The 21,399-nt window shown below is 32.9% G+C and overlaps 1 protein-coding gene across 4 annotated transcripts in view; it reads right to left on the bottom strand.

The window, feature by feature from the left end:
- ATRNL1 (attractin like 1) overlaps positions 1-21,399 on the bottom strand; it is a 773,536-nt gene that overhangs the window by 493,906 nt on the left and 258,231 nt on the right. For all 4 annotated transcript variants that reach the window (XM_087432666.1, XM_087432665.1, XM_087432664.1 and 1 more), the window contains one exon: positions 76-170. In XM_087432666.1, the coding sequence (XP_087288792.1) occupies positions 76-170 (95 nt within the window). The remainder of the gene's footprint in view (positions 1-75; positions 171-21,399) is intronic.

Here is a 21,399-nt window from a genome sequence, read left to right as displayed (position 1 = left end):
AATGAAAGATGACAAAAGGGTTGTATCCCTTGATATTAGTATAATTATATTACACAAGTTAAATGATCTTCTCACCTGTTCAGGGTTTGCTATGAAGTTTATGGCAGTATGGTGACGATCATCTTCCTGTAATAAGCTGAAGGTAAACTGATAGTCAATCAAAAGGCTGTCTGTGGGGAAAAAAATACAATCCTGATATGTACTTTTAAAAACTGTGTGATAAAAGTTAGGTGAAAACATATTGCATATCAGTATCGAAAATGATTAGCATTAATTATTAGTGGCCTATCCAAGACTGCCAAAATATAAATCTTTGTCGTCAAGCAACAAAAAGTAAACTATAGATAAGGAAGAAGTCCTATTTCTTTAAAAATTATATTCATTACTTCTGTTGTCATTATAAAAGTTCTACAAACACTGTAGACATTCTGGAAACTACACAAAAGTAAAAAAATAAAATAAAAGTCATCCATAATCTTACAACTAGAGAAAAATATAGGTAACATTTTGGTGCATTTTATTCCAGTTAAAATTTTGTAGATAGAAAGACAGGCAGACATTTTGGTACACTACTTTCATAAAATCAAAATTCTTTGAAAATATAAATTTTAATAGCTAAATAATATTTCATCAGATGTTATAATGCATTTACTTGTTCCTTTATTATTGTGGCAATTTTTACTTTTAGCAATTTTAAAATGACTCTGTGGTAAATATCATTCTAAAGAAGTGACTTTAGTGAACAATTGATAAAAAGAATTCAGAGGTAAACAATTCTTAATTTTGTCCGTGTATAATGCTGAAACCAAGGTAAAACATTTGAATGTGACAAGTCATGAGTAGCTTCACGTTACACAAGGTGAAGTAATATTCAGAATATTAAACTGCCTCCTTTATAAAAAATATTTCAAATTATTTTAAATAGAAATGACGTCTATTTGGATACATACCTTTCATGTTAGGCCCTCAGCCATTAAACACTATTAAAATAAAAAGTAAAAATAGGAATAATATCACTAGATTTATTGTTAAAGTTATCAAGGCAGCATTCTTTATTTTGTTTAATATACACTTCATAAAGTCCACCCTATATATTTCTTGCATAATTTAGTGTAAGGCAATACTTACTCTCTCTAAGAATTTATAGGCATCCTTATACACGTAATAATGAGAATTATGCAATGGGTCATATTTCTGATTTTCACCTGACTGCCAAAAAATGCAGACGCAAACTCAATGGGCCAGTGTTGTTCTAGGCACTGGAGATACACCAATAAAAGATAAAATTTTCTGTCCTCATGCAATTTATATTCTTTTGGATGGACATTGGAAATTAATAAATAATTTAAGTATATAGTATAAAAGATGACAGTAAGTGTTTTGGAGAATAAAAAACCAATGGAGAGGAGAGAAATTGCTGTTGGGATAGGAGTATGCCTGCAATTTTGAGAAGGAACATTTACAGATAAACGATAGTAAGAGAATAAGCCATGGAGTTTACTAGAGAAAATGTAATCCAGGCAGAGGAAATAAGTACAAAAACCTCAAAGAAAGGACAAGACTTAACTGTGATTCTTGTAAAGAGCTTGTGGCAAGAATGCAGGCAAGAGGTGACAGTGGCGCGGTAATAGCAGTGGAGGTCATGAGAAGGGGTCAGACACACAGAATGTATTTGGAAGATACAACAAACAAGATGAGCTGAATAAAAGGACGTAGCATTTGAAAGAAAGAAAGGTAAAGATTTTGACCCAAGACCTAGCAAAATGTCAGCATTAACTGAGGTGGGTAAGAAGAATAGGTTTTATTTGTTGGGAGTTGGGGGAATAATTAGGAGCTTAGTTTTAAAGATGTTAAGTTTGAGTTACTTATTGAATATCCAAGTGATATGCTGAGTCGAGCTCAGGAGCACATCTAGTAGATAACAATTTGGAAATTATCAACACTTTAGATGGGATTTAAAGCCATGAAGCTGGAAATCACCAGTTGTAGATAGAGAAGAGGTCCAAGGGATGAGCCCTGAGGCACATCAATGTTAAATAGACAGATCCTTGGGGGAGCCAACAAAGGACACTGAGGGGGCAACCTATGAGATGGAAATAAAACCAGAATTTAGTGTAACGGGAGCCAAGTCAATATAATGTTTAAAAAGGAGAGTAGTGATCGCCTTGGTCAACTGCCGCTGACACGGGTTCAGAAGCAGGGCTGCAATGCTCAGGAAAGGTAATATTCAGAATGAAGGAAAAATACCCCTGAGGAAAAGTAAACACTTCAAAGCTATTTCCAAGAATTTGTCTGCACGATTATTTTTTTCTAGCTTGAAACTAAGTATTAAGAAGCCATGAGTAGATGGCCTTTAGGAAGTAGAGAGTGGGTGACTTGGGACACATGAGCAGGTCTAGGCAGAGGCTGCAGTGCCCCAGGCCTGCAGACATTCTTCTGCCTTTATGGACTCTAGCCCTCTGCCACAATCATGTGCCACCAAATTCTTGGCCAGGCATTGGCATTCAAGCTTGATTTCTTCGTCCTTGTTTATAGAATTGGAAGTACAAGATCAGCACAATGTATGTTATGTATGGTAATGATCAATCCTAATGTCAGCAGAGCTAAAAAAATAAGCCTCAAACAAAATTAATAGGAGTATTACTCAATTCAAGTGACTAGGAAGAGTACCACTCAGCGAAAGTGAATTATTATAAACTGAAGAAAGCTTAGACTTCTACCTGAAATGTTTCCTTCTAAAGCTGCTTCAAATTAAAGTCTTTCAGAAGCCAAGTGCACAATTTTCCACTTAATCAGGAGATGATATATTTCTCCCCCCAATTTTAGATATGATGTTGGTGTATTTTTAGGGGTGTTGTGAATTAATAATTACCTGGTACTTAAAACATGTACCTTAACGCTGAAATTTTCTCTGAACTTCGTAGCTAAGTAGGGTACAGGACATAAAACATTAAAATTTAAAATATATGTCCAGTTTTTGCAAATATAGATAATTTGAAAATAAGTTTTTGTACTGCATTAATGAGTCACTTTATTATGGTATAAAAAAGGAAATCATGTTTGACTATGAATCAACTTAATTTATAGCATTATTCATAAATACAGAGAAATGATCAAGTAGCAGGAGGACTAAGTGTGATCAAGAGAGGTGAGAGAGCTGCTTTTTAAATTGGGAGAAATAGTGAGTTTTTATACTGATTGGCATAAACAAAAATTTAGTAGAAAAGGAAACGTTGATAAGACAGGAGAGAGAGGAGAAATTTTAGAACAATGTCCGGGTAGGTAAAAGGCGATGATGACCTTGGAACTCGAGGGATGACCTCGAGGGATGACCCAGTGGTGAGTTCCCTGGGTTTGCAGGGCTTTTGTTTGTTTTTGCTTCCTATAAATCCCCACCTGGGTGCTACAGCAGCTGCAATCTGGAAGCACCAATAAATTTATACCAAAAAAAAAAAGCACTAAGAAAATCCTGCTGCTGAGACTGCAGGGTGGAGCCCTGTAAAGCATTCCCATCCTGCACTAACATAAGCAGAGTGGAGCCTGAGTTGCTGCAGGAAATATAGCAAGGTGTTAAGCTTTACTCAAGTTCAATGGCAGGTACACAATTTTTAAATTATATTACATATACTATAAAAGTATGTATACTATATATATATATGAAAGTGTATATACTATACTTTTCAGCATATTTTAAATTTTCATAATTAAAAAAAGATAAACTGTATTCTGCATGTTTAAATATATTACTGACTAGAAACAATTATTTGAAAACTTTGTGAACAGAAAAAAATACCAAGGAGACACATTTCAAAGCAGGAGAAACCAAACACTACATAAATCAATCCTCTGATTTCATAGACTGAGCCCTGAAGGTTGAAACAATCATAAATGATATAGCTAGTTCTTAAATATTTTGGCAAACAATCAGCAAACTATCTCTGGTAATTCCAGGAAAACCAGAGGTTGGCAATTAATTTCCCAATTGTATCTAAAAACGAAGCCTACAAATATGGGTAAAATGGATATAAAGAAGAACCACTAGTCTTCTTTATACCTCTCTCACTTTTTGTATGAACTTGATAGACCTTAAATTGAATCTGAGCCTCTTCACACTTCTGGCTCCAAATTCTAATTGCATAGATGAAAAAAATCAAGAAAACAAAGAAAAATTTGACATCTTTTGTATTGTTAAGTTAGTTTGACTTGCATAGTGTGAAGAGAAAAAGAAAAATATAATTTTGTCAACAATAGAGTAAATATATATAATTATTTAATATGAGTAAAGTGTTTAGTCATTTAAAGTATCTATGTTTAGAATTTTTAGTGTGTAAAATATCTATGTGTATCAGAGGAAAAAAGAAATCTAAAAAATTCCGCAAAATTAAAGATGAAAGATGAGGTAATAACACTGAAGACTATAATAAAAAGAGAGCTAAGTAAGTTAAAACTGTAAAAGACAAAACACAAACAAAAAAGTAATGATATAATGGCAAAATTAAACATAATAGAATCAGACAATAAAATAAACAGAAGAATGAATCAGTGCTGTGTAGGTAATATCTGAAAAAGCCTCCCAGAATAGAACAGAGATGAAAATTACTCATGAAGAATAATAGACACAGAAATTTTCAATATATGCATGAATAATGTTGTTAAAGCAGACATAACAAATTGAAAAGAAGCACATACAATATATGTTAAATACATGATAGAAAAAATCTGTTGAAGACCAAAACCTAAATATTGAAACGAAATACCATGCATAAAACATAAAAAGAATTTAGCATTATTCATAATAGCCCAAACGTAAAAACAACCAAATGTCCATCAATTGGTGAATGGTGAATAAAATACGGCATCTCCATACAATGGAATATTATTTGGCCATAAAGAGGAATGAAGTGCTAATATCTGCTACAACATGGGTGAACCTTGAAAACATTATGATAAATAAAAGAAGCCAGTCACAAAAGACCATATATTCCATGACATCATTTACATGCTACATCAGAGTAGACAAATCCGTAGAGATGGGAAGAAGGTTGCCAGGGGCTGGGGAAAGGGAGAATGAGGAGTGACTGCTAACATGTATTGGGTTTCTCTTAGGAGTGATGAAAACGTTCTAAAATTAGATTTTGAAATAGAATTGAAAGTTGCACAACTTTGTGAATATACTAAAAAAAATTGAATTGTACACTTTAAAAGGGTGAGATTTTTGGTATATGAATTATATCTCAATAAAGCTATTATTAAAAAAATACTATAGACATCCAGGCACATCCATGTGGGTATGTGAGCACGTGCGCGCACACACACACACACATTCACACAGACAAATGAGTTATTTACAAAGAAAGATCAGGCAAGATGCCAAGTATTCTTAAGTAAAAATATATATCAAAAGACAAGAAACTGGAACACTATTTATGAATATGTATGCTCAGCCATGCTGTCTACATACAAAAACAACATAGTGATAATTTCTGGGAAGCAAATGCCCTAAAAGTATATGACCTACATACTCATCATGAAAAAAAATTATTCATACACATACTACAACTAAGAGACAAATACAAATATGAAAATAGCATAGCAAAAAGATCTGGCAGTGAATAGATGACAGATTTAAAGTTAAAATAAAAGAAGAAAACAGAGTTATCTTTTTATGTTTAAAATAATATTGTTGGGCCGGCCCCGTGGCTTAGCGGTTAAGTGCGCGTGCTCGGCTACTGGCCGCCAGGGTTCGGATCCGGGCGCGCACCAACGCACCACTTCTCCAGCCATGCTGAGGCCGTGTCCCACATATAGCAACTAGAAAGATGTGCAACTATGACATACAACTATCTACTGGGACTTTGGGGGGAAAAAAAAAGGAGGAGGATTGGCAATAGATGTTAGCTCAGAGCCGGTCCTCCTCAGCAAAAAAAAAAAAGAGGAGGATTAGCATGGATGTTAGCTCAGGGCTGATCTTCCCCACACAAAAATAAATAAATTAATAATAATAATAATATTGTTTACCAAAAAATATAAAACAACTAAAATGCTACTAAAATAATAAATGATTTCAGTATTGGCCAGATATAATATAAAAATATAAACACCTACAGCTCTTATTTGGGTCTATTTCACTACATTGGTGATTATGCCTATCTCTCCACCAAAAAAACCACACTGTCTTAATTCCTGTAACTACATCGTTAGCCCTAACATCTAAGATCTCCAGATTTCTTTCAACGCATATCCTTTGCTTATAAGAAAGCTGTGAGGAGAGTACAGACTGTTTGAGTCCTATAGGGTTTTTCAGAAATTAAAAAAAAGATAATTAATGCATAATTAAAGTACATGTGGAAATTGAAATCAAGAACGATGTCGGGGCCAGCCTGGTGGCCTAGTGGTTAAGTTTGCACATTCCACTTTGGCAGCCTGGGGTTTGCTGGCTCGGATCCAGGGCACGGACCTACTCACTGCTCATCAAGCCATGCTGAGGCAGCGTCCCCCCTAGAAGAACTAGAAGGACCTGCATCTAGGATATACAACAATGTACTGGGGCTTTGGGGAGAAAAAAGAAAAAAAAAAGAGGAAGATTGGCAACAGATGTAAGCTCAGGGCCAATCTTCCTCCAAAAAAAAAAAAAAGAATGATGTCAAGAAAGATAATAAGAGAAAGACAGTCAGGCAGGTGAAAAAGTATTAAATGGATAAAATATTACATGGAGTGCACAGGATTTCAGTGAAAGGCAGCAATAAGGAGAGGTGGAATATTGCTTCCAAGGGGATGAAATTTTTCAATGGGTAAAGAAAAGCAATTATTTGCCAGTATCAAAGGGAGCAAGGCAGATACCATTCCCATATCCAGATTCTAAGGTATTAATATTGGAAAAGCAAAAACAGTCAACACTTCCCTTAGAGGACAGCCAGGTTTCAAGATACAACCAGTTTCAGTTAAAGCAAAATAGTAGAGTTCCAAAAAGGCAACAAGAATATACTTGGTGATTTAATTTAAAAAACAATAATTTGTTTTTAAAAAAGAAAGAATAACACTCCAGAACCAATGAGCATACTTAGCTTCCAGATTTTGATTTCTAAATACCATTCTTCAACATGAGGAACCACGGCTTCTTGGAAAAATGGTTGATTCCAGGGATAGGTCAGGAAAAGAACAAGGTGTCTGAAATATCTTGTAATTTCAGAAAATAAGGACGTACTCAGAAAATGACGGAGTCATGCCAAAAGGACACAGGAGCCAATTCGAGGGGGTTCCCATAGCCAAATCTAGAGCCATTTCAGATATAGAATAAATAATGATAGTACTTTATTATAAGCCATAAAATAAAAAATATATCCATGGGTCCATACTGATATAAGCAAATAATTAAATAAACAAATAAATGAGCAAGAAGAGACAGCTCTTCGTTATAGTTAGTAAATGTAGAAAAAATAACGAAATAGAAAATCACCATTTCGCAAGTACATTAATAATAATTCAGGTAAGAATAATCAATGTATGATAAAGATAGTGGGTAACAGTATGATGAGAAATAGGATATTTACATAACCTCAAATAATTTCCCCATAATATACTCACTAAATACAAAAAGAACCAGGAACTTTAGAGTGTAGAAGCTGGCAGACACCACATATTAACAAGTGACCGAAGATAACAGTACCAATAATGGGACAAATTGATACCATACGCTTCCCAATAAGATACACTGACAGACACACATCACTGCCTAACCTGAATTTAATCATGAAGAAACATCAGACAAATCCAAATTGAGGGATATACTATAAAATAACTGTCCAATATTTTTCAAAGGTCAAGGTCATAAAAAAAAATTTCCAAATTTTTTGTGTCTGAAATTATTTCACATTGAAAATTTCGAAAGAACTTTTTAAAAAACTGTCTATATGTCCTCAAGTTTCATCCATGTTGTATATTGCATTCATCCATCGGTGGACATTTAAGCTGTTTCCACATCTTGGCTATGTTGAATAGTGCTACAGTGAACACTGGAGCGCTATTATCTCTTCCAGATCCTTATTTCAATTCTTTTAGACAAATACCCAGAAATGGTATTGCTGGAGCTAAGTGAAATAAACCAGACACAGAAAGACAAAAGCCGCATGACTCTACTTATATGAAGTATCTAAAATAGTCAAACTCACAGAATCAGAGAAAAGCATGGTAGTTCCAAGAGCATGGGAGGAGAGGAAAGAGGGGAGTTACTAATCAACAGACATGAAGTCTCAATTATGCAAGATGAATAAGTTCTAGAGACCAGCTGTACAACATTTTTCCTATAGTTACCAATACTATATTGTACATTTAAAATTTTGTTGAGGGTAGTTTTCATGTTAAAAATAAAACAAAATAAGATAAATTTTAATTTAATTTAGTTTTAAAAACTGCCAAGTTGGGAAAAAATAAATAAAATTATCTTAAAACTATGGTATGCTGATGGTTACAAGAGAATAGATAATGACATGCATAAAGATATTAAGGATAAATTAAAGAATAATAATTTTGAGAAATATTTTCTTTGTGATGTCATGCTTGGAGAAGAAACAAATACATAAAAAGTATATATTAGTTTCTTATTGCTGCTGTAACAAATTACCACAAACTTGGTGGCTTAAAACAACAAGACTTTATTCTCTGTGGAAGTTTGAAGTCCACATTAGTCTTACAGGGTAAAACCAAGGTGTTAGGGACTATTCCTTCTGGGGGCATTCAAAGAGAATCCATTTCCTTGCTTTTTCCAGCTTCTAAAGACTTTTCATCCCTTGGCTGATGGTCCCTTCCTCCTATCTCTCCAACATCTTCCTTCCATCATCACATCTCCCACTATTGTAGTCAAATCTCCCTCTGCCCTCCTTTCATAAAAACATTTGTGATTACATTGGGTCCACCAGGATAATCTCCCCATCTCAAGATCCTTAATTTAATCATTACATTACATTCATCATGTAAATTCCTTTTTTTTTTTTTTTTTTTTGTGAGGAGATCAGCCCTGTGCTAACATCCGCCAATCCTCCTCTTTTTTTGCTGAGGAAGACGGCCCTGGGCTAACATCTGTGCCCATCTTCCTCCACTTTATATGGGACGCCGCCACAGCATGGCTTGCCAAGCAGTGCGTCGGTGCGCGCCCGGGATCCGAACCAGCGAACCCCGGGCCGCCGCAGCGGAGCACGTGCACTTAACCGCTTGCACCACCGGGCCGGCCCCGATCATGTAAATTCCTTTTTGACATTTAAAGTAATATATCAAAAGGTTCAGGGATTAGGATGCGGACATCTTTTGGAGGGGAGGGGCATTCTTCAGCCTACCACAGTGTCAGTACATAGATAAAAGACTGGGAAAATATCTAACACAATGTTAGCAACAATTTTCTCTGGGTAGAGGAATTATCAGGTATTTTAATTTGCCTTTTTGTCTACCTCTTTTCTAAAATGAATACACACTACTTCAATAATTAGGCCAAAAAAGGGGAAAATTTTTAAAAGGAATGTTCAGACAATTTTTTTCTTTTGATTTTTGATCTTTAACCTGTTTTTCACATGATTTTACACTTATGTGTTAAGTAAAGATTTGTATGGTTATATATCCTTCCAAAAATGGCATATCTCATTCCTAATACACTTAACTTCTTAGGTATAAGCTAACAAAAACATGTAAGATAATTAGTCTCTCCTCCTAATCTTATATGACTAGAGCAAACCAAGGGTGAAGTTCCAATGTCCAGCAGCAGATTTTTTCAGGTAGTTCAGTCAGTACTGGACTAGGAGTCACGGAGCAGAAAAAAGTGACTACTATTTACTACAAAGAATTACTAACAAATTATATAAAGGGCCCAGCCCGGTGGCGTAGCAGTTAAGTTCGTGCGATCCACTTCAGCGGCCGGGGGGTTCACCGGTTGAGATCTTGGGCGCAGACCTACTCATCGCTCATCAAGCCATGCTGAGGTGGCATCTCACATGGAAGAACTAGAAGGACCTACAACTAGGATATACAACTATGTACTGGGGCTTTGGGGAGAATAAAGAAAAAAGAGGAAGATTGGCAACAGATGTTAGTTCAGGGCCAATCTTCCCCAAAAACAAAAGAAACTTGACTTGTAAAGATCACATCATCATGCCATTAAAAAAAATTACCCCCTGATTGACATCTATCAAATATGTAATATGTAAAAAAGAAAAATTATATACAAAATTAAGGTCATGAGTAAAACACAGTATGACAAAACGAGGTTCAGCAAATAAAATATCAAGAGAAAAGATTTTTAACATATAAAATGTTTAAGGAGGTCAGATGATTGGAAAGTGATGACTAAAAATTTATATATAGAAAAAGACATTTTGAAAGAGAACTTGAACTATGAAGAAAGTTTCTGAGTGCATTATATATTTGGGGTGATGAGCAAATAGTAAATATTTGTTTTGCTCTTTTAACAAAAGCTACATAAAATAACGTATTTTTTTCAGAAAATAGTAACCAGTGATAAAAATAACCAAAGTGTATTATGGAAATAACTATATATCTGAGATCCAAGAAGGCAAACATGCCAGGATCACAAATGAAATTAATTTTGATTTGTGTATGCTATTATCAATGGCACTGTTCATACAAATTTCAGCTCATTTGGGAACCAGAATAATTATTATATAAATTTTGAATTGTTTTAGAAATTTTTTTAAATTTTTTAATTTACATATCCTTTGCAGTGAAAATTAGTTCCTAATAACACTAATGTATTATTTGCTGTATCCTACAATATATGTATGTTTCAAAATTCCAATTTTTTTTTAGAATAAAGAACAAGTGTTGGAGAAGATGTGAAGAAACAAGAACTCTCATACACTGCTGGTGGGAATGCAAACCGATACAGCCACTATGAAAAACAACATAGTGATTTCTCAAAAAATTAAAAATAGAAATATCACATGATCCAGAAATTTTTAATTTGAATATTTTGAGAAAGACACTGAGGACTAATGATTTGCTTTTTTCATTAGTTAATGTTGTATTTCACACTTAATTTAGCATTATCCACAGTATTTAAGGAGATCTCCATTGTAATCACCATTTATTACCTGGGTTGTTATGCAGGTTAATTATCCTCAGTGAGATTCCATGGTACAATGGGGATAAAACTGCCTATCTCATAGGATTGCTTTGTGGGTTAAAGATAATTGTCCGAGATTGTATTTGTCTCATAAAACAAAGGCATTCAATAAATGTTATTTCACTTTCCTTAATCACTATATTGGCTCTGAATGAATTTGAAAAGATTTCAAAAGTCAAACAGGTTCTCATACATGCAATTTTATATGTAGTTATTTATTTGTTCATTAATATATGAGTTCATGATCATATATTAAGCCATCCTGAGGGCTCTAAAAAGGATGCACATGAACTTTGACAACAATATCAACAATCCAAATATGTTTTGAACAATGGCATATGTATAAATATATGTATTTGCCAACTTAGACAATTGTTTAGTAAACGATAAAACTTATGTGAATATAAGTTCAAGTATATTCACAGTCTCAATGTCTCATAATCATATTTAACATGTAGCTCCAGGAATACACCTCAGAAAAAGGACTAAAATGGTCTCTTTCATGCTCTATTGCCCTCACCAAGCTTTGACAAGTGTGCAGAGTGATTATTTTAAAATTAAAATTTAACATTTTACTTTCCTCTTAACACCCTCAATGGCTTCCTACTTTTCTTACGATAAAGACCCAAACCCTTACATGTTCTATAAAGCACTGCAGATCTCAGTGGATCTGCAGATCCTGCAGATCCCACATACCCCATCTCTTGCCTCTCTTCACTGAGTTCTATGGGTTTCAGTGTTTGTATCCCACATGCCACGTTCTTTCTAACCACAGACCTTTGTGCATGCTGCCCCCACTGATTCTACTTCTTCCCACACTCACACCATTACCACTCCACTACCAAGTCATCTTTCACGCCAGAGTTCCATCATTCTCTTGCCTCATCTACTCCTCCTCCCTTTCCCACTAATTAGGTCAGGCTCTCTTGTAATAATTTCCCAAAGCATCTATAATTCTCATTCCGAGTTCTTATAACAATCATATCTAGGTAATTTTATAACAGGTTTATTATCTATTTTCCCTACTAGTTTATAAGCTTCAATGGAGCAGAACTTGTTTTATTCACTGTAATATGCCCAGAGTCCAACAAAGTAGTTGGTCAATAAATATATGTTGAATGAATAAACAAAAGTGAGTCAATTCCAATAACTGACACTCTCTCCAATTTCTAATAGCGTAACTCTTCAGTAAGTAAATTAAGGAGAAAAAACTATGTCAACCTGGTGAGTACTAAATTAAAAATTAATATTAAAATGTTTTGCACATAATAAATATTCAATAAATATTAGTTTTCCTTGCTTGCTGAACAGTACTATCCATGCTTACAATTATTAATTAAGAACTTCTATTGAGCTTGGAACATTTAGAATAATTCCAGAGGTAAAATCTACTGTGGGAATTTTGCAAATTGAATATTTGTTAGATATAGTATCACAGAAAAAGCACAGAACCTTTGTTATCCACACTCTGAAACTGACTGATTGTGTGGTCTAGGATATACACTTAAACTCATTGGGTCTGACCTTTTCCATCAATGACTACAAGAGGATGGACGATGATCACCAATGCCGATACATCAATGATTCTAATTTAGGGGTTTTCAAATAATATGCCAGATCTCTTCAGAAGCCACTTTCCTTTGTTTCATAGTATCTCCAAGTAGCTAAACTTTCCATTATTTTGCAATGACCTATGAGAATCTGCTTAGATTTTATTTGAAGCAAATGTTCCACAGGCTAAGTAGAAAAATAAAGCTTGAAGTTCATTTTTATTTAAATGAATGACTGATGCTTAAGGTTCTTCAATGATGAATTGTACTACTTTATGTAAATAAATTTAAAAATTAATGTAAAGCAACTTTTACTTGATAACCTATAACATGACCTTCAAACATTTTTGGTCAAACACCCAATGAATAAAAATACTTTCCCATACAGCCACAATACAGTATATTCCTTTGTTTATTGATAATTTATATGTGTATTGTCATTATATATTTACTGAAAACCTGTCACCTGTCATACACTGTTCTAAGTATGTGTTCCAACAAGAGAAGGTCCTGGGTTCACAGACTTGCATTCTAGTGAGTAAAGAAAATCCACATGCAAGTAAACAAACAAGAGAGAGAATTTCAAACTGTGTAAGTGTTAGAATGGAGGGAAAAAAGATTATCGTGATACCCAAGGGAGTCCATTTTAGGTAGGAGTGGAATATTAGCTAGAGATGGAATATTTGAGGCAGAAAAATAGTAAATGCAAAAGCCATGATCTAAGATAAAGTCGGGGATATTTAAGAACAAGCAGATTAAGTCATTAAGGACTTTTATAAAAGTAAAAGTCACCATATAAATTCCCAAAATGCTCAGGAATCTAATCCTGGACTCTATTTTATTCATTGATTCCTATACCATTATGGAAACCAGTATAGTCAGAGTTACAGTATACCTGGATATCTATCAGGTGGGAATTTCTCACTATTCTTCCTTTTCATGATTTTACTAAATATTCTAGAAGTGTATTATTTAAAATGAATTTTAAGATAATTTATTCTAATGCAGATGCTTCAAAAAACTGAACTGAATGAAATTCCAATCAGAACTGCATAAAATTTATATATCAATTTTGGTAAGTATGATATTTTCATATGAAGACATTTGAGAAAATGGTATGAATTTTTAATTGTTTAGATCCTTTTTTTATTTCCTTCAACACGTTGTTTTATTTTACTCATATAAAAACAACTCAGGTTAAATATATTGCTAATTTTTGTTGCTCTCGTTTTATCACCTGTGGTCAAGAGGGTGGGCTATAGACCCAGACTGCCTGGATTGAAACCGACTTTGCCATTTCCCAGCTGTGTGATCTTACACAGATTAATTAAACCTTCTCTGCCTCTGTTCCCTAAAATAAAAAAGGGGGATAATAAGCATACCCTTCTCATTTGAAGATTAAATAAGCTAATAAATATAAAAAGCTTAGAATAGCCTGGCACAGTAAGTGCTCAATAACGGTTAACTAGTATTATCATTATTCTAAAGTCAGGTGGTTGCTTTCTACTTTGGACAAAAACTATGTTTTATTTAATAAATGTTGTTAAATAATGAGCTATATATCTCTGAAGAAAATTCTTCACAATAAGAATATTATATATGTTATAACCTCTTTATGTGAAATTGTTCTCAGGACACGATTCATTTAGAAAGGCATGCAGTATTTAGAATATACTTCATCAGCCCATTCAGAATCTTTATGCTAATAAGGAACTATTAACCCTTGCTCCAGGCAGATAAGCCCTCACTAGGTTCCATGGCTTAGTTAGAAAAGTAAGTAAGGGATACCAGCTGCCCTCTTCCTTGCAGCTGGGCACCTTGGCAGAGGACACAGACTGGACGACTCCACTTGGGAGCCCTGGTGGGAGGTTTCCAAACATATTTATTTTCTTCCTTAAACTGTTTTATTTAATTCTTTTTACAGTGAGTCTGTAATCTACACAACCAGAATAACACAACACAACACTTGTATTATAAAATATATAGTCAAATAAATTTTTCATCTCTCTTCTAGATTAATTCAATAGCAATTTTTTTCTCTCAGCTATTTTTAACTTTCTCATAACTGTGCTATATTATCCTGCATTTTGGAATATGCTAAAATATTAAACAATTCTGAAATGAACATTGAAAATTACTGGGATATTTAATAAAAATACTGATGAATCAAAGAATAAGGTTACAATGCCAACCATGTGGCTCATTTCTGTTTTGTCAGATAATCCTCAATCCATCATGTCTTCAATCTGTGCAACATAAGAATTTAGATTCTCTGTGTTCATCAAGGGCACTTCTGCTCTATTTGCAGATGGACCAGCCACATCCTACTTAAACAGCTATTTACATTGACTGGTTCAAAAGCCATATAAGGGGCCGGCCCAGTGGCATAGTGGTTAAGTTCGCACACTCCGCTTCAGCAGCCCAGGGCTCGCAGGTTTGAATCCCGGGCATGGACCTGCATACCACTCACCAAGCTGTGCTGTGGCGGTATCCCACATACAAAGTAGAGGAGGATGGGCACAAATGTTAGCTCAGAGCTGATCATCCTCAGGAAAAAGAAGAAGATTGGCAACAGACGTTAGCTCAGGGCCAATCTTCCTCACCAAAAAAAAAAAAAACCTCATATAAAACATTAACAAAATACAATATATTTAGTTTAAAACAGGAAAATTCTTTTATTCCATTTTAGAACAAAACAAATAATCACACTAAATACAAGGTTAATTCAAGTTTTAATTGCTTTCATTGTTTTGTATGACATAGCATTTTAAGTAAATAAATTGAGATTAATAATTCTTTTTTTAATTTATAGCTATACTAACATTTATTAGAAATATTATCTCTCGTTTATCAAATAAAAGAAAAAATCAAATCCAATAAAATAATATGCTTATAAATAATGTCTTTCAGTCCAAGACATAAAGATTAATTAAATAAACCAGTAATAATTAAAGGGTTTAGAGTGAGATGAATGGATAAATATTTCATTCTTTTGGTAATATAAACTAAGGTAAGATGTGATGAGTGGGAGAGGTGAGCACTGAATGTAAAGTAGTAATTAAATACCTTGCTCTTAAAAGAGGCAGTGTATTATTATCATCACAAAATTGTACCCTAAACTCTAAATGGCAATAGAAGAAATACAAAATAAAACAGTAATTTTTCAAAGAGGAAAAGGTGAAGTAAGCCAAAACATGTTAGATTACTTGGAAATATACTAAAACACAATAATTAGCAGTTTGGACTTTATAAGTATTTAAAGAATTAATGTATAGGAGCAGAAAGTAGACAACTGGAGAAAGTGACTTTTTGTCCTCGGACTCTACTCACTGAAAGATATCATCTATCTAACATTTTCATAGTCCAGTCTTTCATTTTGTGTTTCAGGTTTTCTTTGTTATAATTGTTATTATAATTGAAAAGAAAGCATTTAAGAAAAAAGAAACTACACCACTTTGTGACTACTACTTTATACTTGCCAAGATAAATTGAGTAATTCAACATTTACAAGGGTCAATCAAATTAGATATCATTGCAAAAAACTTTCTTTCTTCTTCCATGTGAGGCATGACAGCTTTCTAATACATTCAGTTTTGGGTTTTAAACTGAAGTTTGAAAAACTACTAAAACTGTCTATTGGATACAACTGCTGGTGTATTACTTTCAATTAAGTTAACACCACGTTGCACTCAATTGCTTTAAGTTACAGTGTGGACCTGCATTTTAAGTTTCACTTGAATCTTTAAAAGCAGAATAGTTTCCATTAACACTATTACAAGAACTATTGACCTTTTCTCTTTTTTAACACCATTTCTTTCAAACATTATTAAGCTTTAAAGGTCTCATAACAAATGACACGACTGCCATCTAGTGCTTAATGACCATTCCTTTTTTAAAAGAGAGCGAGAGTCCTAAATAATCTAGAGATGAGCTGTCCAATATGATAGTCACTATTCACATGTGGCTATTGAGCAATCGAAACGTGACTGATTTAAACTGAGATTACTATAAATATAGAATACAAACTGTATTTCTCTGATGATTTTTTAATACTGTTACATGTTAAAATTACATGTTTTAGATATGTTGAGTTAAATAAAATATATTATTAAAATTGATTTCACCTGTTTCCTTTTACTTTTTTGTACAGCATTGATCTAGAAGAAAACTTCTCTTAGTCTTAAACACAAAAGCTTAAATATTAGGGGGCCTCGTGGCCAAGTGGTTAAGGTTCTGCATGCTCTACTTCAGCGGTCCGGGTTTGTGGGTTTGGATCCCCGGCGCAGACCTACTCCACTCATCAGCCATGCTGTGGAGGCATCTCACATACAAAAAATAGAGGAGGACCGGCACGGATGTTAGCTCAGGGCTAATCTTCCTCAAGCAAAAAAAGAGGAGGATTGGCAACGGATGTTAGCTCAGGGCAAATCTTCCTCTCACACACACAAAAAAAGCTTAAATATTAGTATATTTATTATTTCTAAAAAATGAAATATAATTTATAGGTGTCCATAACTGTAACTAGGTACTCCTTTGGGACACAATAAAAGTTAAGATTCAAGAAGAATCAAAGAGGAATTTCTAATTTTAAAAAATAAGACAAAAATATATCCCCATAAAATCAAGAATGTTTGAAAGAAGAAAAACAAAATGAATGTGGAAAAGATAGAGAATAAAGATAATTTAAAAGACATAGAAAATAGATAATTTGAGCATCAGTAAGAATAATAATTGAAAACAGGTTGAAACATATTAAATATGTATGAGTCCATAAGTTTATGATACAAAAACAAAAAAACTAGTTGTCACATTTGACAAATATTGAGCAAACAATTCTTTACTTTGAAAACTGATAAATAAAAAGAAAGTCTATTGCATTTATCATGCCTATCCTAGATGAACTGTAGCAGTGAGTAACCCAATATCTGATGAGAGGAAATTTGTTTTTACAGAAATTTTCCAATCAAAAAATGAAGAAAGAATTGGAATATCACAGTTTTGCAGCCCTAATCAATTACAATCTAAACATTGAGTATCAATGTCTGCTAAGAATGTAAAGAGAGACTAGCAAGCATTATGTGCTTCTGCTAGATGAAAAACACAAAACCACCTATGAAATAGTGTTTCCTCCAACACCAAATCTGAATCTGATTAAACCTCTAAATCAGGGTTTCTCAACCTCAGCACTCTGGAAATTCTGAGCCAGATAATTCTTTGTTCGAAGAAGGTTGTCTTGTGCATTGTAGGAGGTGTAGCAGCATCCCTGGCCACTACTCACCAGATGTCCATAGAACCCATGCCCCATGCCCAGTTGTGATAAACCAAAATGTCTCCAAACAGTGTCAAATGTCCCATAACCAGAAAAAACACCTTAATAAGATTTGGGATTTTACATGCCACATTCTCAATAAAATTATAGAAATAATTAAAAGCTGGTTTTAAAAAGATTTACCTAATTGGAAATTAAGAAAATTCTTACATATATATAAAAAGAAGATGACAAATTCAACCATAAACTATGTAGAAAATAATGTTATTAAGAAAACATACCAAATGTAGGCAAAACAAGAACAATTAAAAAGTATAAGAGAGAAGGAAATTACTAAACACAAAACCTAATACTGATGAACTAGAAAACAAAATCAGTGAAAAGGATGAATAAACCCAAAAGCTCATTCTATTAAAAAAAAAATGAGGAACAAAAAAGCTATGAATAAAAACGCACCAGACCCAGAGATCTGGGTTGAATTTAGCTAATCTTTGAAGTTTTTAATATTTAATATTCAACTAATTTAACTAATTTCAGTTAAAACAAATTTAATTTTAATATCTAATATTTTTAACTATTCCTATTTTAAAAGAAGAAAGCAATCTTCTCAAATTCATTTTTAAAGCTATTACTGTAGTTACCCAATATGAAGATAGAAAAGAAAAACTAAAAATTACAGTGAAAGGTCATTTCATTAGGAAAAATAACATAAAAATATAGTTTGTATTCATTTATACTGAAAATAATCCTATACAAAATATAAACAATATTTAGCAGTGTCCCAAATAATACAACTTAACTTTAATGTTTGGTTTACTCCAGAATAAAAAGTCATTTTACATTAGAAAATCAATTAATGCAACTTCACATTTAACAATGTACAGAAAAAAAGTCATTCATGATGAAGTCTTGTAGCACACTAATATAGACAGGAATTTTCTTAACTTGATATAGGGAATATTCCATAAAATATAGCAAACTCTCTACTCGAAAGTGATGTCTACTACCATCGTTTTGACTCAGCACTGAAATAGAGATCCCAACCATCCCAATAAAGGGATAAAAAAATTGGAAAGGGAGAAATAAACTGTCCTTATTTGCATGTAATATAATTACATTTAAAAATCAAACAAATCTATAACCATTAGAATTAATAACAGAGTTCACTGAAGTTGATGAATATCATATCAATGTACTAAAATGAATTTTATTTTTATATATCAAACATAAATAGAAAATGTAATTTTAAAAGATACTATTTAAAACAGCAACAGAAGTATTAGGCAATTAGTATTTTACACATCTAACAAAACATCTTCCAGACATGGACACTTGAAATTGAGTTCAACATTATTAGTCATAAGAGAAATGCAAATTAAAACCACAAGATACTACCACACATACTCTAGAATGACTACAATCAAAAAGACAGACAACAAAAAGTGTTGATGAGGATGTGGAAAAACTGAAACATTTATAAATTGCTAGTGGGAACGTAATATGGTTACAGCCATGCTGTAAAATCATTTGGCAGTTTCTTAAAAAGTTAAACATAAGCTTATAATATGACCTGGCAATTCCACTCCTAGGAATCTACCCAAGGAAAATGAAAATATATGTCTACACAAAGACCATCTGAATGTTCATATTAGCATTTTTCATCATACCCAAAGCCTAGAAACAATCCCAGTGTTCATCAACTGGTGAATGGACCAAAAATAAAGTGGTATATCCATACAATGTTATACCATTTATTAATTTTAAAAACTAAAATTGCTATATTAACAAAGTAAAATAGAAACACCTTATGATCACCTCAATTGATTCATAAAAAGCATATGACATAAACAGACACTCAATCCTGACAAAAATGCTCAGCAAAGTAGGAATGAAAGAGAATTTCCTCAATTTGATAAAGGCATCTAGGAAAAACCTACATCACACTTAATGTTGAAAGACTGAATGCTTTCCCTCTAAGATCAGGAATGAGACAAGAATATTTTCATGCTCACCACATGTCTTCATATGGTACCAGAGTTAGTAGCCAATGCACTAAGGCAAGAAAAAGAAATAAAAAGGATCCAGAGAGGAAAGGAAAAAATCAAATTCCATTATTTGCAGAACTCATTATTATCTATGTAAAAATATGATGGAATCTACAAAAAAAGGTATTAAAACTAATAAGTGAGTTTAGCAAAGCTGAAGAATACAAAATCAATATAAAAATCAATTGTAGTTGTACGTACCAGATACAATCAGAAATGAAATATTAAAAAAATACTATTTACAATAGCATCAAAAATATAAAATATGTAGGGATAAATCCAACAAAAACTGAAATAACTACACAGTGAAAACAACCAAATATTGCTGAGAATAAACTGAAGAATAATTAAGGAAATAAAAGAGATATACTATGTTCATGGGTCAGAAGACTTACTGTAGTAAGATATCAATTCTCCCCCAATTTATCTATAAACTAAACAAAATCTCAATCCAAATCTTAGCATATGTTTTTGTGAAAACTGACAAGCAGATTCTAAAATTCATATGTAAACACAAAGGAAACGGAATAGCCAAAACAAGTTTGAAAAGAAAGAACAAAATTGGAGAATAAATACTACATGATTTCAAGACTTAGCTTTATAATAAGTCTTGAAATCATGTAGTATTTATTCCCTGTATCAAGTTAATTATAATAGTGCTATATTGGCATAAAAATAAACAAATTAATGGAACAGAATAAAGAGTTCAGAAATAGTCTTATACAGTCTTATATATATATATGGATAACTGATTTTCGACAAAGGGGTAAAAGCAATTCATTGGTTAAAAGATAGTCTTTAAACAAATGGTGCTAGAACATTTTGATAGCCACGTGGAGAAAAAAAATTTTGACCCATCCCTTGAAATGTATACAAATATTAACTCAAAATGGACTATATACTTAAACGGAAACCTAAAAATATGAAACTTCCAGAAGAAAACAGGGGGAAAATATTTGTGAGCTTAGGTTAGACTAAGATTTCTCAAAAGAACAAAGTGATAAATTGAACTTCGTCTAAATTAAAAACTGCTCTTCAAAAAAATACTCTCAATAGAGTGAAAAGACAAGCCACAAACTAGGAAAAAATATGTGCAAATCATACATCAGATAAAATACTTGTATCTTGAATATATACAGTACCCTGAAAAACCAATAATACAAATAATCCAATTTTAAAAATTTGGCAATGGATTTAACCTCATCAAATAAAATCTACATATGGCAAACAGTCACATGAAAAAATGCTTGACATCATTAGTAATTAGGGAAATGCAAATAAATGAATTAGATACCATTACACACCTATTAGAATGGCTAAAATTAAAAAGACTAATCATACAAAATGTTGCAAGATTTGGAAGAACTGAAACTCTCATACACTGCTGGTGAAATGTAAAATGGTACAACC

Source organism: Ceratotherium simum, chromosome 6 (genome assembly GCF_057802395.1).
Source record: "Ceratotherium simum simum isolate JZ-2026a chromosome 6, ASM5780239v1, whole genome shotgun sequence".
NCBI classification, from domain to species: Eukaryota; Metazoa; Chordata; class Mammalia; order Perissodactyla; family Rhinocerotidae; genus Ceratotherium; species Ceratotherium simum.
This window is presented reverse-complemented; position numbering and strand designations above follow the sequence as displayed.